At 45.9% G+C, this 17,296-nt stretch overlaps 1 protein-coding gene across 1 annotated transcript in view; it reads right to left on the bottom strand.

The window, feature by feature from the left end:
* LOC117741147 (glycine receptor subunit alpha-3-like) overlaps nucleotides 1-7,727 on the bottom strand; it is a 31,653-nt gene extending 23,926 nt beyond the window's left edge. Inside the window, exon 1 of the mRNA XM_034547996.1 lies at nucleotides 7,663-7,727. Coding sequence (XP_034403887.1) covers nucleotides 7,663-7,727 — 65 coding nt within the window. The remainder of the gene's footprint in view (nucleotides 1-7,662) is intronic.
* Nucleotides 7,728-17,296: the final 9,569 nt, after the last annotated feature.

Below are 17,296 nucleotides of genomic sequence, written 5' to 3'. Positions count from 1 at the left end.
TCGGGCGTGCACACGTTCTTCTGTCCTGCGGTCAGAGGAGTGCAGAGCGGCTCCCTGGTTGGTGCACCGCTCTGGGTGAGTCTCCCCATGGACGTGGATGCGTGTGCTCGGAGTGTGAGTCATGCCCAACATCATGCGTGCGTGTGTGTGTGCGTGTGTGTGTGTGTGTGTGTGTGTGTGTGTGCCTTTATTATGAACCCCGCCGCTCCCCTCGGCGAGTCACTGGCAACCCAGTTTGTTCGGGCCCTGTGCCGATGACCAAGAGGCCGTCTTGAGCTGGACTACACGAGGTCAACCTGAACCAGTAGGCTCAGCTACGCGGGGCGGGTCTTGCCATGAAGAGCAGTGGGATTCATAATTACGCACGTATGTGTGTGTGTGTGTTTGTTTTTCTCTCTCTGAGACAGCCCAATAAATCAAATAAATTAGATTCCTAATGATTTTGGGGGCCTCATCTAACCACTCCATTAGTGTGTCCGTCATATCACACGTCATGCTTTCATGACAGCCAATAAACATTAGCGATTTAAAGAAAATAATCGATGAAAAAACATCCGTAGTGAAAAACCCTTTTCTGTGCATTGCTCTTTGTGCTTTCACTGCTTCTGAGGAAGTAGACGAGAGAGAGCGTTTGAGAAGACGACTACCCAACGTAGTTTTCTTTAATCGCTACACATCGTAACGGCACCGGTCCAAACCGGTGCTTGTTTACGATGTGAATGCAGCTGGACACCAGTTGTAGCAGCGTGGTTGACACATGGCAGTGACACAGCACTAACCTTCGTGGGTCCAGAAGTTGTGACCCTGACACTAAACATGAACCCTGGTTCCACGAGTCAAGTAATATCCGAACAAAACTTGCGTCTACAAAACACGAGGAGCTAAAGACACCACGTTGTTTTTTGGTCTCCTATCAGAGAACCAAAGGGAAAGCTGAAGGTCCAGGAGAAAGAAATCCTCACTGTGTACAGTGTGTCTAGTGCGTAACATCAGTTTATTTAGTCTTTTAGTTTTTGTGGCCTTCAACAAACACCATTTCCCATTAAACCTTTGTGGGCTTAACAAAGAAGAAGAAAACACAAGTGCAACTTGGAGCTCTTTTATTAACTCAGTTGTGTCCGTAATGAAAGCAAGACTGAGGTTTCAGACAGCAGTTATTATGGTGAAACAATTTGAAAGAAATAACTTCAATCGAGCATCTATGCCTCATATGCCTCTATGCTTATTTCTTTTCAGAAAGACCAAAAGCTCCGTGCAATCGATGGTCATCATCATCTTCAGATGAAGGGAGAAAACATCTTAAATCATCTTAAGATTCGAGTCGTCCGTGGATGCAACTGTGAATGGTATACAATATCAACCGTGTACACGAGCAACACACGGCCAAGCAACTAGCCCCACGTGTTCAGTTACCCTGCTGCTGCTGCGTATGCCTGCAGATAACACTCAGAGACCCCTCCTGACTCTCAGCAGGTAATAAGTCTGCTTGGTTCCTCCTTTCTTTGTCACTGTCGGCTCAGAGCTTCTCCAATCAGCTGATAAGCTGCTTATGTTGCTGTTGCCTCTCCCCATGATTTCTCATGCTCACTCTCCTCCCGCTGAAATCTCTTCTTCTTCTTCTTCTTCTTCTTCTTCTTCTTCTTCTTCTTCTTCTTCTTCTTCTTCTTCTTCTTCTTCTTCCTACACCCCCCCCCCACCCCTCCTTTTTTCTATTCTGTGCTCTCCTCCTCTAAAACATCAAAGAGCAATTGTTAAGTAATGTAGAGAGACGCAGCATAACGTCTGATCTATAATGAATTAGCTTTTGACCTAGACCTGCTGTGTCTCTCTCAAAATAAATGATACAGGTGTCATCAAGATCTAATGATAACCATAATAGTACAAATTGTTAAAAGCACATTGCATGTTTGCAGGCCAACTAAAACCACTTAATGTAGAACATCTGACTGGCTGTGACCACAAGTTTAATGAGCCATGCTTCTGACTCTCTGTTCAGGAAGAGAGACACTGAGCACAGCCTAGTTTAATCCCACCCTAATTAGTTAAAGACATTCAAACGGCATATTATATTTTGTAATCCGAAACAAAAAGATAGCAGGTTGTGCTTTCTGTTGTGATGGCACATTACGTATGTTGTGTGGGTTGGCCACAGACATATGTGTCAAACTTAATTTTGCGCTTTTACGTGTGATTGTGATTGTGTGTGTGTGTGTGTGTGTGTGTGTGTGTGTGCGTGTGTGTGTGTGTGTGTGTGTGTGTGTGTGTGTGTGTGCAGTGTTGCTAAACAACGACATCATCAAAGGGATATTATTTCTCAAAGGTCGGCTGGTTGATTGCTGACACACAGAGCGCCTTGCTTTGGAGTGTTTTAACCAAATGTCATAAGCAGGATGAAGCCTGCAAAAGCATGAATATGATGCATTTATAAAAAATGAAATCAAAGTCGAAAAAACACACACTCGATAACATCTGCAACAGACAATACATTCATAAATAAATAAACACACGGACAAGTTCACATGATCCGAGGCAGACGCCCGTGATAAGAAGATGGAAACCTGGTGAGTAACAAACACGTCCCATGACTAAAAGTAGTAGTCAGTTATAATCCACAATGAAAGTTAAGTCTTCCCAACGTATACTATTTATTCCAGCTTAATAAATCACATGGGTTCCCTTTTACATCCATATCTCAGGGAAACCTGCATTTTGAAATACATCCCCGATCTGAGCATTGTTGTAATAAATGCCGGTTTCCCTGAGGGGTTTCTTCAGTGCAGTGAACCACTCAAATCAGCATTTTGTTTGGGCACGTGTGGCACATGACGTCCAACAGCTGGACCTGGTAGCAATAGTCTGTTGTTAGTGAGGATGGTCCAACAGCGACTTCAACATGGAGGATATACGAACGGGAAGCCGGAGCATTAACAGGCTCAACATTCGGGCCCAACGCCATCTCACTGTTTGTGTCTATTGCTGGAGACAGACCCAAAAACACTGCGGTGCAAGTTATTCTCCCCGTGGTTTTTCAAGCAGCCCCTTTTAGGATAAAAAAATAATGGCACACTCAGTTAGAGTGCAGATCTCTGCCAGGTGTCTGCATCTAACATTAACGTAATGGTTGATTGAAAACTAACCACAGTAAGCGTGAACATGTGAGGTCACCGCCAGATGAAAAGGCGCTGAATAAATATATTTATCTACACTTAACAAACCTAGGAGGAGCGGAGTGCGCTGCTGGTTCATAATCCCACAGATTCTCCTTTCACTCTTGAAGAGCTGCAGTGTTCATGGACACACTGTAACCGACAGGCACACACACACACACACACACACACACGCGCACACGCACACACACACACACACACGCACACGCACACACACACACACACACACACACACACGCACACGCACACACACACACACACACACGCACACACACACACACACACACACACACACAACACTGCAAACACGAGAGGTCCTTAAGCATACAGTCATTAATGAGAATAAAAAATATTATGCTGATGGGTCCATCAGTGTGTGAGATTAGCCGCGGCGGACGCACGGACACACACACGCGTGACGAAGCACATAATCTCTTCCCAGGCTCATGCTTGGCAGAGATAATAATATTGATCTAAATCAAAGAAATAATGGGGCTTGTGCTGTCCAATTGGAACACATTTCCCATTATGATGAGGTAAGAGCACGTTCACAACATTTCCTCCTGAACGCTAGATCTGGCCATCAGATTTGGCGTAGATCATATCTGGAAGACGCGTATCAAAAGTTATTAAAAGTTCTTTGATATCTCATTGCGTTTTGAACGTGGCGTGGCTCCGCATGTCAATGGACCTAACTCCACAACCGTTGGGCCAACCATCAGGGCATTTGCAGACATGTCCGCAATAGAACTTGACACATACCCTGAAAGATTCATTCTAATTGACCTCAAGGGGGTGAAACAGGAAGTCAGACGATTTCAGGCATTGCAGCTCATTTTCAGTTTTCACAGACATCCTTTGACACACCAAACACCAGATCTCTACATCAGTGTCGATAACCTTCTCTCTCTGTATCTGTGCGTGTCTTTGCATGAGGGGTGGAGTTGTGCTTTACTCTAATTACACACATCGACTACGGCTCAGTACGGCGTGAGACACACGACCGCGGTAGAGCAGTTCGTCCTTCAATCAGAAGATCGGCCTGCTAGTCCATGTCAATGTTTCCTTCCACTTAATCCCAAATTGCTGTGAGTGGGTAAGAATGTTAGATAGTCCTGATGGGCAGGTGGCACCTCACATGGTAAAATCCTGACAATACCCATCCCTAATACCAGCTGCTATAATAAAACCAAACAAAAACAATCTGTGTTTTTTTTTGGCTCATCAAAAATCTGTATCGGCAGCAAAAAAACACGCTCAGGGAATCTCTTTTTTCCATGGATTCGATCCGTCATACGATCGGATGAGGCGTGATACGATCCAAACTATGAGTTTTGTGATCCAATGCATCCCTAATAAATGAACAACAATGCAGGAACACGTTATTGTAGTCAAGCATAAGGATGAGTCTGTTCAAATGAAACACACAAGACGTTTATGACTAAAGTTATTGTGCAATTCAAAATTCAAAATGGCAGGCTATGCCTTTTGGTCTATGGTTGCGTTGACGTTTGGAAATGTGCGAACAAAGCTGAGAAAGATTTTTTTTTTAAATCAATATCAAACTTCCCTTTTGGCATCTTGAAGGCTTCACGTTGTGTATTGCACAAAATAACTTTACGTAGAACTCCCACTCGAGATTGATGCCATGGAAGGTACCTCTCCAGCTTCGTCTGGTGATGATAACAACAATATCTCATCGGTGTCGGCAGACGTGGACCACCGACATCTCCTTTCCAGAACTTCCTGTTCGTAATGACCACTGTGGCAAGGTGTGTTGAGCTACCACTGCTCCCAACCCACGCCTGTGGGCCTTTTACATGGCATACTGGTCAGGGTTCCAACGCTGGTGCCAGGGAAGAAGGTTAGATCCCCTGTCCTGGGCAGTTGGCTCCATACCCTGCACTTTGCAGTGTTTGGTGATAAAGGACTGTCTAATGTCTAAGTGTTAGCGTATTACTGCCAATAGGGTTTTGGAGACAGACCATTCTTTGGCCACCTTCTCGTGAAGCGGTTCTTGCAAAGTGTCAGGAGGCAATGCGTGCCTCCTCCCCACAGTGGCCTTGGCGAAGGGCCCCTTTGAGCCGCCGAAGGCTTCGTCTTTAAATGTAGCGTTGTTGCTTGCACTGATCTTAGCTACAGTAAGAGAGTGTGTGAACTAACCGTCCTGTTGGTGAACCCAAGTTGCCTGTTGCTCCTTGGTGACCGCAATGGGGTTACCCTCAGACCTACTCCCTCCTTTTGTTCCCAAGAAGTTCTGAAGTTAAAGTTTAATTGTTCATCATCTGTATGGTGGAGAAAGAACTTAGAAACACATTATGTATAGCAGATTGCTTAAAAAAATTAAAGGTAGGTGCCACAAAATGATTTGCGAACGTTGACATAGCTTTCTAAATCTACACTGTCTGTGTAATGATGGGCACACAAACACAGCCAGCAGAGTTACAGACGTCGCTGCTGGTTTGACCTATTGTCCGGAATAAAACTGAACATCATTAAGCATCGCACCTTTCACAACACCTCAGACAGTCAGACAGTCAGCTGTAGCAGAAGTTGATGTCTGCCGGCAGCAAAGCTGACAAAACAGTTTTGGAAAGGCAGCAAGCACGGAATAAAACAGCCACAGCTCTGAGCGGCACACACACACTGACACATACACTGACACACACTCACACACACACTGACACACACTCACACACACACTGACACACACTCACACACACACACACACTGACACACACACACACTGACACACACACTGACACACACTCACACACACACTGACACACACTCACACACACACTGACACACACTCACACACACACACACTGACACACACACACACTGACACATACACTGACACACACTCACACACACACTGACACACACACTGACACACACACACTGACACACACTGACACACACACTGACACACACTCACACACACACTGACACACACTCACACACACACTGACACACACTCACACACACACTGACACGCACACTGACACACACACTCACACACACACTGACACACACTCACACACACACTCACACACACACTGACACATACACTGACACACACTCACACACACACTGACACACACTCACACACACACTGACACACACTCACACACACACTGACACACACACTGACACACACTGACACACACTCACACACACACACTGACACACACTCACACACACACTGACACACACTCACACACACACTGACACACACTCACACACACACACACTGACACACACTCACACACACACACTGACACACACTCACACACACACACTGACACACACTCACACACACACACACTGACACACACTCACACACACACACTGACACACACTCACACACACACTGACACACACTCACACACACACTGACAGCAGGACAACTTCGATGCAAATCACAAGAAAACTAGAGTGGCATTCGGAGAACACAGACAATGGTGCATTCATGTGCTCCTCGGATGGTTCCATTTTCTGAGTTGGCAAGTCGTTCTTCTGACTTTGATGTGTTATTCCGACTACAAAGAACATTTGTTGTATTTTATTGCTTAATTAAACCACATCTCAGCTGTTTTTAACTTGGGGGGTGTTGGCAGGACATTTCTCAGTCCAGAACTATTTCTTCCAATTATTCAGACAATACATGAATGTGGCACAAATTAAATGCACAATATCACAATGTTAATTCATGTGAAAAATACAATATGGACACACCAAGCCAAAGACATAACCTTCTTGGTAATTAGAGCGCTGCTGTTGATGCCCTAACGTGGGCAGATGTGTTTTTCTTGTTGAAACGAGAGTGTGATGGGTTGTTGTTTGTGGGTTTTGGCAGGCAGATGTTGTCCCCTCTTCCAGACACGAATAGAGAGGAGGGTGAGCTCTTAACCCCATTTGTATGATTCGTCTCGCCCTGCTTGCTCATCCTTCGAGTACGGCCATTTGGAATTTTAGACCGTAACTCAATATTGAATTTTTCCTAAATAAACACACTATATGTAGCATTTTTTTTGGAGGGATGTTTGGACAACGTTTTATGTTTATATGGAATGTATGGTATTTTATAGAGGAATATACAGAATAGAAGATAAAAAGTCAATTGAACAAGTATTTCACTGGTAATTACATAGGGCTACAGATGAATAAACACACACAAAAACAAGGTTTGTTTTCAACTTTAAAATGTAGAGAAATGCACTCTTTTTAAACATGTTTGCGATGCAATTCGATTGTGTATATTCTAACTAGTTTTGGCACATAAAGACAACATCGCTCGGGGCTTCTCCCCCCATGTCCTGACACAGCTGGCCCCAGCAGGTGCACAATCTTGACCAAAGAAAAGAAGAAAAAAAACACTATTTCAAGGAGCTGCCTTCTGACTTGGGCGCGCGCGCGTGTACGTGTGTGTGTGTGTGTGTGTGTGCGTGCGCGCGCGTTGTGGGGTGAGCGGAGCAGTGCGCTTACTTACCCGTGTAACAGTATCAGTTTCCAGGCGAGTAAGAAGCCCGTGACAGAGAGCCTCTTTCTCCTCATCTCTCCCCGCAGAGGGGCTCCCGAACCTCCGCTCTCCTCGCGGCTCTTCACGCTCTCAGCGCCGGCAAAGGCTCACCGAACATACCGTAGTTAACGGGAACTCCACACAACTCAGGGCGTTCGGTTCATTCCCACCAGTAGAACGGAAAAACAACAACAACAACAACAAAAACAACAACAACAACAACAACAACAACAAGAGAGCTCCAGAATAGACCGGTCAAATAAAAAAAGAAATTTAAAAAAAATCTGTTCAGACTCTTGCTCTGAGGTCGGTCCGTGCCCTCGTGCAGCGTGGGGATGGAGAGACACTCTGGACTGGCACAGACTGGCAGACGGCTCGGCCAATCATCTGCCGTGTTGATAATTTTTCCAGTTGAATCGCATCTGAAATTAGAAGCCCAGCGAGCTGGATATAATTTAACACCCACCCATGCATTATTACGCATGCTCTCTCTCTCTCTCTCTCTCTCTCTCTCTCTCTCTCTCTCTCTCTCTGTGTGCGTGTCTCTGTATCTCACCATCCTGTCAACCTTTCACGTTCTCTTCCTTCTTCTCGGGTTCTGCCTCCATCTGTGTAATGCTCTCTGTCTGTTATTCTGCTCTGTTGGGCAGGATGGCAGAGTCGCATGTGTTTGTGATTCCTGGCTGTAGAGTAGGCAGAGTGCCATATGTGGCCAAAGTAGGCTTGTGTGTGTGTATGTGTGTGTGTGTGTGTGTGTGTGTGTGTGTGTGTTCCTCAGGGTGGGTCTTTACATCAAGACCACCCTGAGGCAAGAATGGATAAACAGTCATGGCCGACGCAGGATTTTAGATATACAGCGGTTAAAAAACGATCTGATTTGGGGGCATGTCCATTGACATTTCATTTTTTTATTCTCCTGATCTTGATATGTGCGTGTGAAGATGTTTGGAGGCCAAACAATCGATAACAAGTGAATTGGTATGAATGATCTGTCAGTACTAAATGAAAATCAGATCAAGTGTTGAAATGAATGAGCCTCAAAGGATCCACAAACATCTGCAAATGAATGCTGACCGTGTTGTGTTCAATGTTCACACCATACTGTTCTGTCTCGCTTACTTCACTGCCCGTCTGTTTTTCTCCAATAGTCTTTTTTGAGTGTGTATTAAAAATTATTCACAAAACACCTTCTTTAATTCACATTTTAGCGTTAAGAGTTTTCAACATTCTGGAAGAGAATTATATATATATGTTTTAAACACGTCTTAAACAGCACAGAAACGTAAACAAAATGATGTGTTAGAATGTGTTTAGTATGCAAGGTGTTTTTTTTTTGTTAGATTGAGGTTGCACTATATAATTTAAGGAAATAATCTATGTTTCTGTGGTAGTTGAGTTGGACCAGGTGAGCTTTTAATGTTCAGTACCTGCACATCCTCTCTCATCTTCATCACTATCTCTCTCTCTTTATTTCTTCTTTCTTTTTCTCTCAGTCCCTTCATCACAAGCTATATGGGCTGAAAGTGAAAGGGCTAAATTTAATTCTTTAATATAGAGCGGCCACACAGAAGCTATCGGTCAGATTATGTCTGAGATGATAAATGTCTGAACGGCATTGAACAAGCAGTACAATAATTAAACTATTTATACATCGGAATCAGCCTTCGCGTGTCCGCTCCCCTCAAGCTGTTGAGTAAATATTCTGTAGGAGCAGGAAACGATCTTCCACTTCACCACGTCGGCACACACAAACAAGCACTGGCGATGTACAATATCTTTGGTACACCGTATTCCACCTATTAATAGTTAGAAAGCACCGGTCCAGACCCCGGAGACCTCAGTGCTGGATGTACCACCGTGACTGTGGTCCGGGAGTGTCACATTCATGTTGGTTGAACAGTGCGATATTCCGTGTGGTTTTTTACCCTGTGGGGGAATTTATTAAAAATAAGAGCTACATACATGTTTTATCAGACGTGGATGCAAACCGCCTGAAGTTACTTTCTTAGTCATTGTTACATTACAGATGCAGAGAACTGGAGCACGGCACGAACACCAAGCTGTCTGTACTTACAGGGCTGTGTTAAGTACGCTCGACAACATCTTTGGATATTTCTATATATACATTGCGCATATATTTGTGCTCATTGATCTATTCTCAGCTTTTTCATTTTGCACAGCCTCATTTTGAAATTGGCTTATTTGTTAAACAATCCACAGGAGCCCGCTGTAATTCATCAGCTGCATGAATTGACACATTTTAGACAAATCCTACAACATTGTTGCTTTCAGTGTTTACGGTTAATTTATGAGGCCAACTTGCCTCCTTTCTCATAGCCAGCAGGGGGCGAAGATAATTGTAGAGAATTGAGAGGTTGTATAGAAGTCTATGGAAAAACGATGGTGTTTTTTGGAGCCGCCCATCCAAGTGAACCTCCTCCCTACGTGGTTCGTCACTCTGAGTCCATGAGGATCTTTTTGTAGGTGTAGCTACAAACAAGCGGAAAGCTCTAGTAAAGGTCATAAATTAGACCAACGTGGATGTTCCAAAAACAGCAAAAGGCAAAACACAACAAGATTCTTATATAACTCACTATTGAGTTCAAATTAAGGGCCTGGCTGCATTGAGTGACAGGTGGGTGTCAGGCCAGGTCGCAGGTCAGGTCGCGGACCACCACCAGTTCCATCAACGATCCACCTCTACGCCCACTGTTGGACGAGCCGGTTTCCCCCCTTTGAGCTTCACAGAGGCTCTTTAGAACACATGGGTGACGTCACGGAGACTGTGTCTATGTACTGTCTATGGCTACGGACAGGATTTGAGATGTGACCAAGTCAGGTTCCTCATGATGCCGACTGTTCATCAGCTCCATTGGTGTAGGCAGGGCTGTGTGTCATCACCTTGTTCTTTCCTTTAATCAAGGATCAGCTCATTGGCTTTTGCTGATGTGGAGCAGTGGGTCCTTCTCTGATCTTTGTGAGATTGTGGATTTCCTCTCGCTATGAAGTCCAGACGTCACACAGAGTTCTCTCCACGTCCGGGGTTGCAGTCGTGGTGTAGAGCATGAGCGTGACCATGAGCGTGAGCATGAGCGTGACCATGAGCGTGAGCATGAGCGTGACCATGAGCGTGACCATGAGCGTGACCATGAGCGTGACCATGAGTGTGAACATGAACATGAACGTGAACGTTACCGGTGCAGAGACACCGAGAGGTCTACATACACAGAGAGAAAGGGGCCGGGGAGGAGAGTGTGAGGCTGCAGGCGGCGGCGTGACACTCAACGATAGCGATGCCTGCACTCTGCGACGCTGTCATTCAACCCCCCCACCCCCCGTCCCCCGCCCCCACACACACCCCCATACCTCACCATCCTCCCACTAATGTGCAAGGTATAAATTAGACATAAGCTTCTGGGTATTGCAGTGACGATGTTGACTGCAGTAAAGGGCTCAGTGTCAGCAGAAGGGTGTTGCGTTATTGCTTGGAGCAGATTTAATAATGAATGATGAATATGATCATTTATAACTCAAAATGATGAACCGTAAACCCATGAATTAGTGTAAAAGGTGAAGGGAAGTGATGGAACTCTGCTGCAGCTATCAGACACAATTACTTGAAGCAACATCATTTATTGAATTTGTCATTGAATTGGATTCAATTCAGCATGCCGCCAAACTTTGGGAAAAAAGGTCAAACCTCAAAATTTGATATCAATCAATTAAGTGTCATAATCTCAGGGTTGCTACGGAGGTCCTGGCATGGTGTGCAATGGCTACTTACACACTAAAATCAAATGCTCCAGCTCTGTATGTGGACTTATATACTAAATAAACTACAAAACAAACACATTTATACATTATGAATAAAACGAATAAGGAACGAGTATCAACCATGATACATCATGGATAAATGTAAATAACAGCATCAGCTCAATTGAATTAATTGTCTGACTTTTATCCATTCAACACGTTGGGGGTAAGGAAAGCAGAACAGCGAGTGAGAGATCTGTCGTGCAGGAAGTTCGTTATTCTTAGTTAGTGCTTGCCAGTACTAGCCAATCACAGCAAGCCAAAAAAATAAAGCGTGACTCTGTGCCGAGTCCATTCTAGGAAATGCTACAATTGCCGTGATTTCATCAGTGATTATATGTTATTCAAGTGGCTTTGAATAACATATTTACCCGTTAGCGGGCGATGATGGATGACTGACCTAATTCCCGGCTCCCCCTTTTCCACTCTAATCCCCCGTTGTGACTGCCGTTGCTGTGATCAGCGCTTGATCATGGACAAATTGTTCCCCGGCTTAATGGTGGGATGTCTGGCTGTATTAGCTGGAGTATACATCTGTATGTTCTTCCTTAATCTATCTCCACCCAGGGACACAATGTCAGCAGCTGTGTTTACAGACAAGACAGTGATACTTTCAGGGACCTCCTCACCGTCTAGGACCTTTCCATGTTGATCTCCCATAGGCCAGGCGTATGTTAACCATGCAGCGGATGACTGGAACTGGTTCAGCTCGGAGACCATCAAGTATAATGCTGTCAAATCTGGTTCTCAGCAAAACTACCACACTTATCAATCAGATACTGAATTAACCCTATTTTTTTAAATTGTGTTATAATAGGAGGTTGATTTAAGAGACTGCTTGGTTCAAGCTGAATTGCCCAATAGAATTAAGGTGAAGCCAAATCAGCCTGCCAGAGAGAGTTAACTGTCAGCATACTGGAGAGAAACAGCTCTTTCTCAAATGTGCTTCCTATGATGGTATAAGATGATATGCCTTTGCCATTAAGCATGATACATATGTTACAAAGACGTCACCTAGAGGTCACACAAACAAAGAAGGCCATAAGGTAAAGTGACCCCAATTATACTGATGGAGAACAATTTAATTGGGCGTACCATCCCCTGTGTGCATTTAGTGTCCCAAGAATAGAACAAGTCAATTTGTCAATAAGAACATGTCCAGGATCAAGATTCATCAGTAACTGGACAAACAGTTTCTGAAGAAAATAGTAATGTAACAGTTCAGCTCCACACCTTCTTTCTGTTAATAGTTGTTTTCATTAGATCTGTTTGTCTATTAACTCTCTTGTCATTTCAGACTTGGTCATGCACACCTGATCATCCTTCATTCCCTTCACCTGGTTCTCACGCCCATCTCACCTGCAACCCATTCCCTCGTTAGTCACTCACTACTTAGGTTCCCTCACTTGCACTTGTCCTCTGCCAGATTGTCTTGTGTTTTGAGACCAAGTTCTCCAGCGTGCCATAGTCTGTTTCTGTCTGTTCTGTTCCTGCCGTTACTCCAGTAAAGGATTATTATTTGCTTACTCTGTTTCGTCCATTGTGCTTGGGTCCCTGGTCTTCGACGATCCGTGACATTACAATCTGGCCAGTCATGGACCCAGCACCCCCTTCTGCAGCAAGCCGGTTCGAGAGGATCGAGGATGCCCTCCAGCAGCACGAGGCGCAGATGGTCCGCTTCGCCGCGGAGAAGCGGCAGTCCATAGCAGCCCAGGAGCGGGCTATGGCGGCGATGACCACCGAGATGCTTCAACTGACAACTGCTCTGACCCAGCTTGTAGCCTCTGCGCCGTCTCCTGCCTCTCTGCCGCCTGCTCCAACACACGAGCCTCGTGTGGGAACCCCGGAGCGCTACGCGGGAGAACCCGAGGGCTGCAACCCATTCATTACGAACTGCTCCATTCTGTTCTCTCTGCAGTCCCACACCTTTGCCACGGAGGAGGCTACGGTGGCCTTCACCATCAACCACCATCAACTTCTCCAGCAGCCACCAGCTTCACCTTGGGGTCCCAACCAGGGGAGGTTGAACCCATGGAAGTAGGGCGCACCAGTCTCACCCGGGAGGAGCGGGAGCGTCGTCGCCAGGGAGGTCGTCGCCTGTACTGCGGCCGGACTGGCCACTTCATATCCCGGTGTCCAGTAAAAGGCGTGGCTCACCCGTAGCAGGGGAGATACTGGTGAGCCGAACCACAAGACTCTCTCCCCACCAGAGACCCCTTTTCCACGCTCAGCTGCTGCTCGCGAACGGACCACAGACCCTCGCTACATTCATTGACTCTGGCGCTGACGACAGCTTCATTGATGAGGACCTAGTCCGTCAGCTGGGTATCGAGCAGGTACAGCTGCCTTGTCCTGTTCCAGCAAATGCTCTGGATGGCCACCTACTAGGGACAGTTACTCACCAGACCACGCCCGTGCGCATGCTTCTGTCCGGTAATCACTATGAGACCATTAAGTTTCTTATCCTGCGGTCACCCCAGCATCCACTAATCCTGGGGCACCCCTGGCTCTGCCGCCATAACCCTCACATTGACTGGGCCACGGGCCATCCTGGGGTGGAGTGCATCCTGTCACCTGATCTACCTGAAACGGGCTTCTGCACCTCAGCGGCCCGCTTGCCCCAGCTCTGCGTTGGACTTGAGTGACAGGAGTGCCTACGGAATACCATGACTATCGGGAGGTGTTCAGTAAGGTCAGGGCCTCATCTCTGCCTCTACATCGGTCCTACGACTGTGCCATTAACCTGCAACCAGGCACTACCCCACCCAGGGGCCGCCTGTATTCCTTATCTGCACCTGAGAGAGAGGCCATGGAGGCGTACATCGGTTCCTCTCTAGCTGCTGGGAACATCCGTCCCTCTTCTTCACCTGCCGGTGCGGGGTTCTTCTTTGTTGGAAAGAAGGACAAGTCACTTAGGCCTTGCATTGACTACAGGGGCCTCAATGACATCACAATCAAGAACCGCTACCCACTCCCACTCATCTCTTCTGCCTTTGAGTTGCTCCGGGGGGCAACCATCTTCACAAAGCTAGACCTGCGTAACGCCTACCACTTGGTCCTTATCCTAGAGGGGGATGAGTGGAAGACAGCTTTTAACACACCCACTGGGCATTATGAATACCTTGTCATGCCCTTCGGTCTGACCAATGCCCCAGCCGTCTTCCAGGCCCTGGTGAATGATGTGCTGAGAGACATGTTAGGTCCCGAGAGGAGCACATTCACCATGTCCAGGCCGTCCTTCAACGTCTCCTGAGGAATTCTCTGTTTGTTAAGGCCGAGAAGTGTGAATTCCACCCTTCCTGGGTTACATCGTTGGACAGGGGATTGTGCAGATGGATCCTGCCAAGGTGTCAGCGGTGACGTCCTGGCCCATTCCAGACTCACGTAAGCAGATACAATGATTCCTGGGGTTCGCCAATTTCTATCGGAGATTTATCCGTGGCTACAGCACCGTGGCTGCCCCACTCACAGCCCTCACCTCATCCAAGGTGCAGTTCCAGTGGTCACCCTCGGCTGAGGAGGCCTTCCGGACCCTTAAAGCCCGGTTTACCTCTGCCCCTATCCTTCAGGTCCCTGACCCAGAGAGACAGTTTGTTGTTGAGGTGGACGCCTCCGAGGTAGGGGTGGGGGCCATCCTTTCTCAGCGGGCTGCCAGTGACCAGAAGCTCCACCCATGTGCCTTATTTTCTAGGCGGCTCTCACCTGCTGAGAGGAACTACGATGTTGGTAACCGAGAGCTGCTTGCTGTTAAGCTGGCCCTTGAGGAGTGGCGCCACTGGCTGGAGGGGACCAGTCTGCCATTTTTGTGTTGGACTGGTCACAAGAACCTTGAATATATGCAGTCCGCCAAGAGACTGAACTCTCGGCAAGCCAGATGGTCTCTGTTTTTTTACCCGGTTTAACTTTTCCCTCTGTTACAGGCCCGGTACTCATAACGTCAAGCCGGACGCCCTGTTCCGCCAGTTTGTGGACAAGGGGGATTCCACCCCTTGCAATGACAATATCCTTCCTGCCCCCGTCTTGGTTGCCGCTATCACCTGGGAGATAGAGGAGAGGCTGCCCTGGAGTCCCAGCCTGGCCCGAGTTCCTGACCGCCTGTTCGTTCCCCAGACCCTGAGGTCCGAGGTCCTCCAGTGGGCCCATAGCTCCAGACTCACTTGCCATCCTGGGAGCCAGCGTACTAGGGATGCTTTGCAGCAGAGGTTCTGGTGGGTGACTCTGGAGAAGGACACCCGGGAATTCGTCAACGCCTGTCCTGTCTGCAACCAGCACAAACCATCCCATCAGGCTCCCGCTGGTTTCCTGCAAACTGTCGGTGCCCCATAGGCCCTGGTCGCACATCTGGACTTGTTACCGGCCTCCCACTGTCCAACAAGCACACCACCATCCTAACAGTGGTCGATCGGTTCAGCAGGGACAGGCCCGCTACTCATCACTCAGATCCGTGACAAGTATAGGAATAGGAATACTCTCAGGCTCCTGTCTAAAGTGTTGGTCTGTTTGCCAACACAGAAATATTGGATGACATACCTAAAATGTCTCTATATTTTGACGTGCATTCATGTATGTAGAAATTGTGGGAAAGAGAGAAAATATTTTTTGGTGAACATTTTAAAGCTCCCATCCACTTTGACAGTTGGCCTAGTCTGAACATCTGAGCTGATAGCAGTTAAAAATACATGAACATGCATGAATTTGTGTCCAATTTGAATATGCAGCCACTCACTTGAATTGGAAAATTATTGCAGAAAACATCTCTTGGCTGTAGCAAATCCCATATATATATATATATATATATATATATATATATATATATATATATATATATATATATATATATATATATATATATATATATATATATATATATATATATATATATATATATATATATATATATATATATATATATATATATATATATTAAAATAATAATAATCAGCTCCTTTATCTCTTAGGTCGCAGACCAAGTGTCCTTATTGGTTTGTCACCCAGAATTCTGAAATAGTGTGGATACATCATTATCATAAATATTTACTTCTGGCTCCCTTTCCTGTACATGTGATCCATTTATCATTAAAGCTGCACTTATTTATGTTTTTATATTAATAATGGATCAAATGACTACAGTGTGAGTAACGTGGAGACGTTTTTCTCACACTGTTTTTCCCCTCACCTTTGAGTCTTTTTCAGCTTATTGTTTGGTTTCTACAGCTTGACACCTCACTGTTTAAGTTTACTTTCATCAAAGCTTAATTTGCAAGATCTTTTCCTCAGTAGATGGTCAAGACCAAAAGAGAGCTAAAAGAAAAATCCCCCAAATATATATATATAGAAAAAAAGAATATAGGCTACAAAATCCCTTTAAACAACCATGAGAGACACTTGCTCCTGACTCATGTGGCAATCACATACTAGCATGTAGGCACACGAGTACACACCTCTAAAAGATGTGCGTCTACATTTGCTGCATTGGCCTACAGCAGCAATGCTACTGAAATAGTATGTTTTTGCCCCAGAGGGCAAACATGAGAAAACGGCTCAATCTGGTGAAACAACCGGCAGAGCTGTGAGTGAGAGGGTTGGTGGGTGAATGTGAGAGGGGGGGCACACACACATTTCTCCATACACACGCACACACACACACACACACACACACACACACACACTGCTACAGCGCTCTGTAATACAGATGCAATGCCCCTACTTTAAACCAGGAAACTACCATGTTTGCCCCAAAGGGTAAATATGACAAATTGATTCAATGTTGAGGAAAATAATAAAAACTAAA

Source organism: Cyclopterus lumpus, chromosome 1 (genome assembly GCF_009769545.1).
Source record: "Cyclopterus lumpus isolate fCycLum1 chromosome 1, fCycLum1.pri, whole genome shotgun sequence".
Classification (NCBI taxonomy): Eukaryota; Metazoa; Chordata; class Actinopteri; order Perciformes; family Cyclopteridae; genus Cyclopterus; species Cyclopterus lumpus.
Note: the sequence above shows the minus strand (reverse complement) of the source record. Positions and strands in the feature narration are given on the sequence as shown.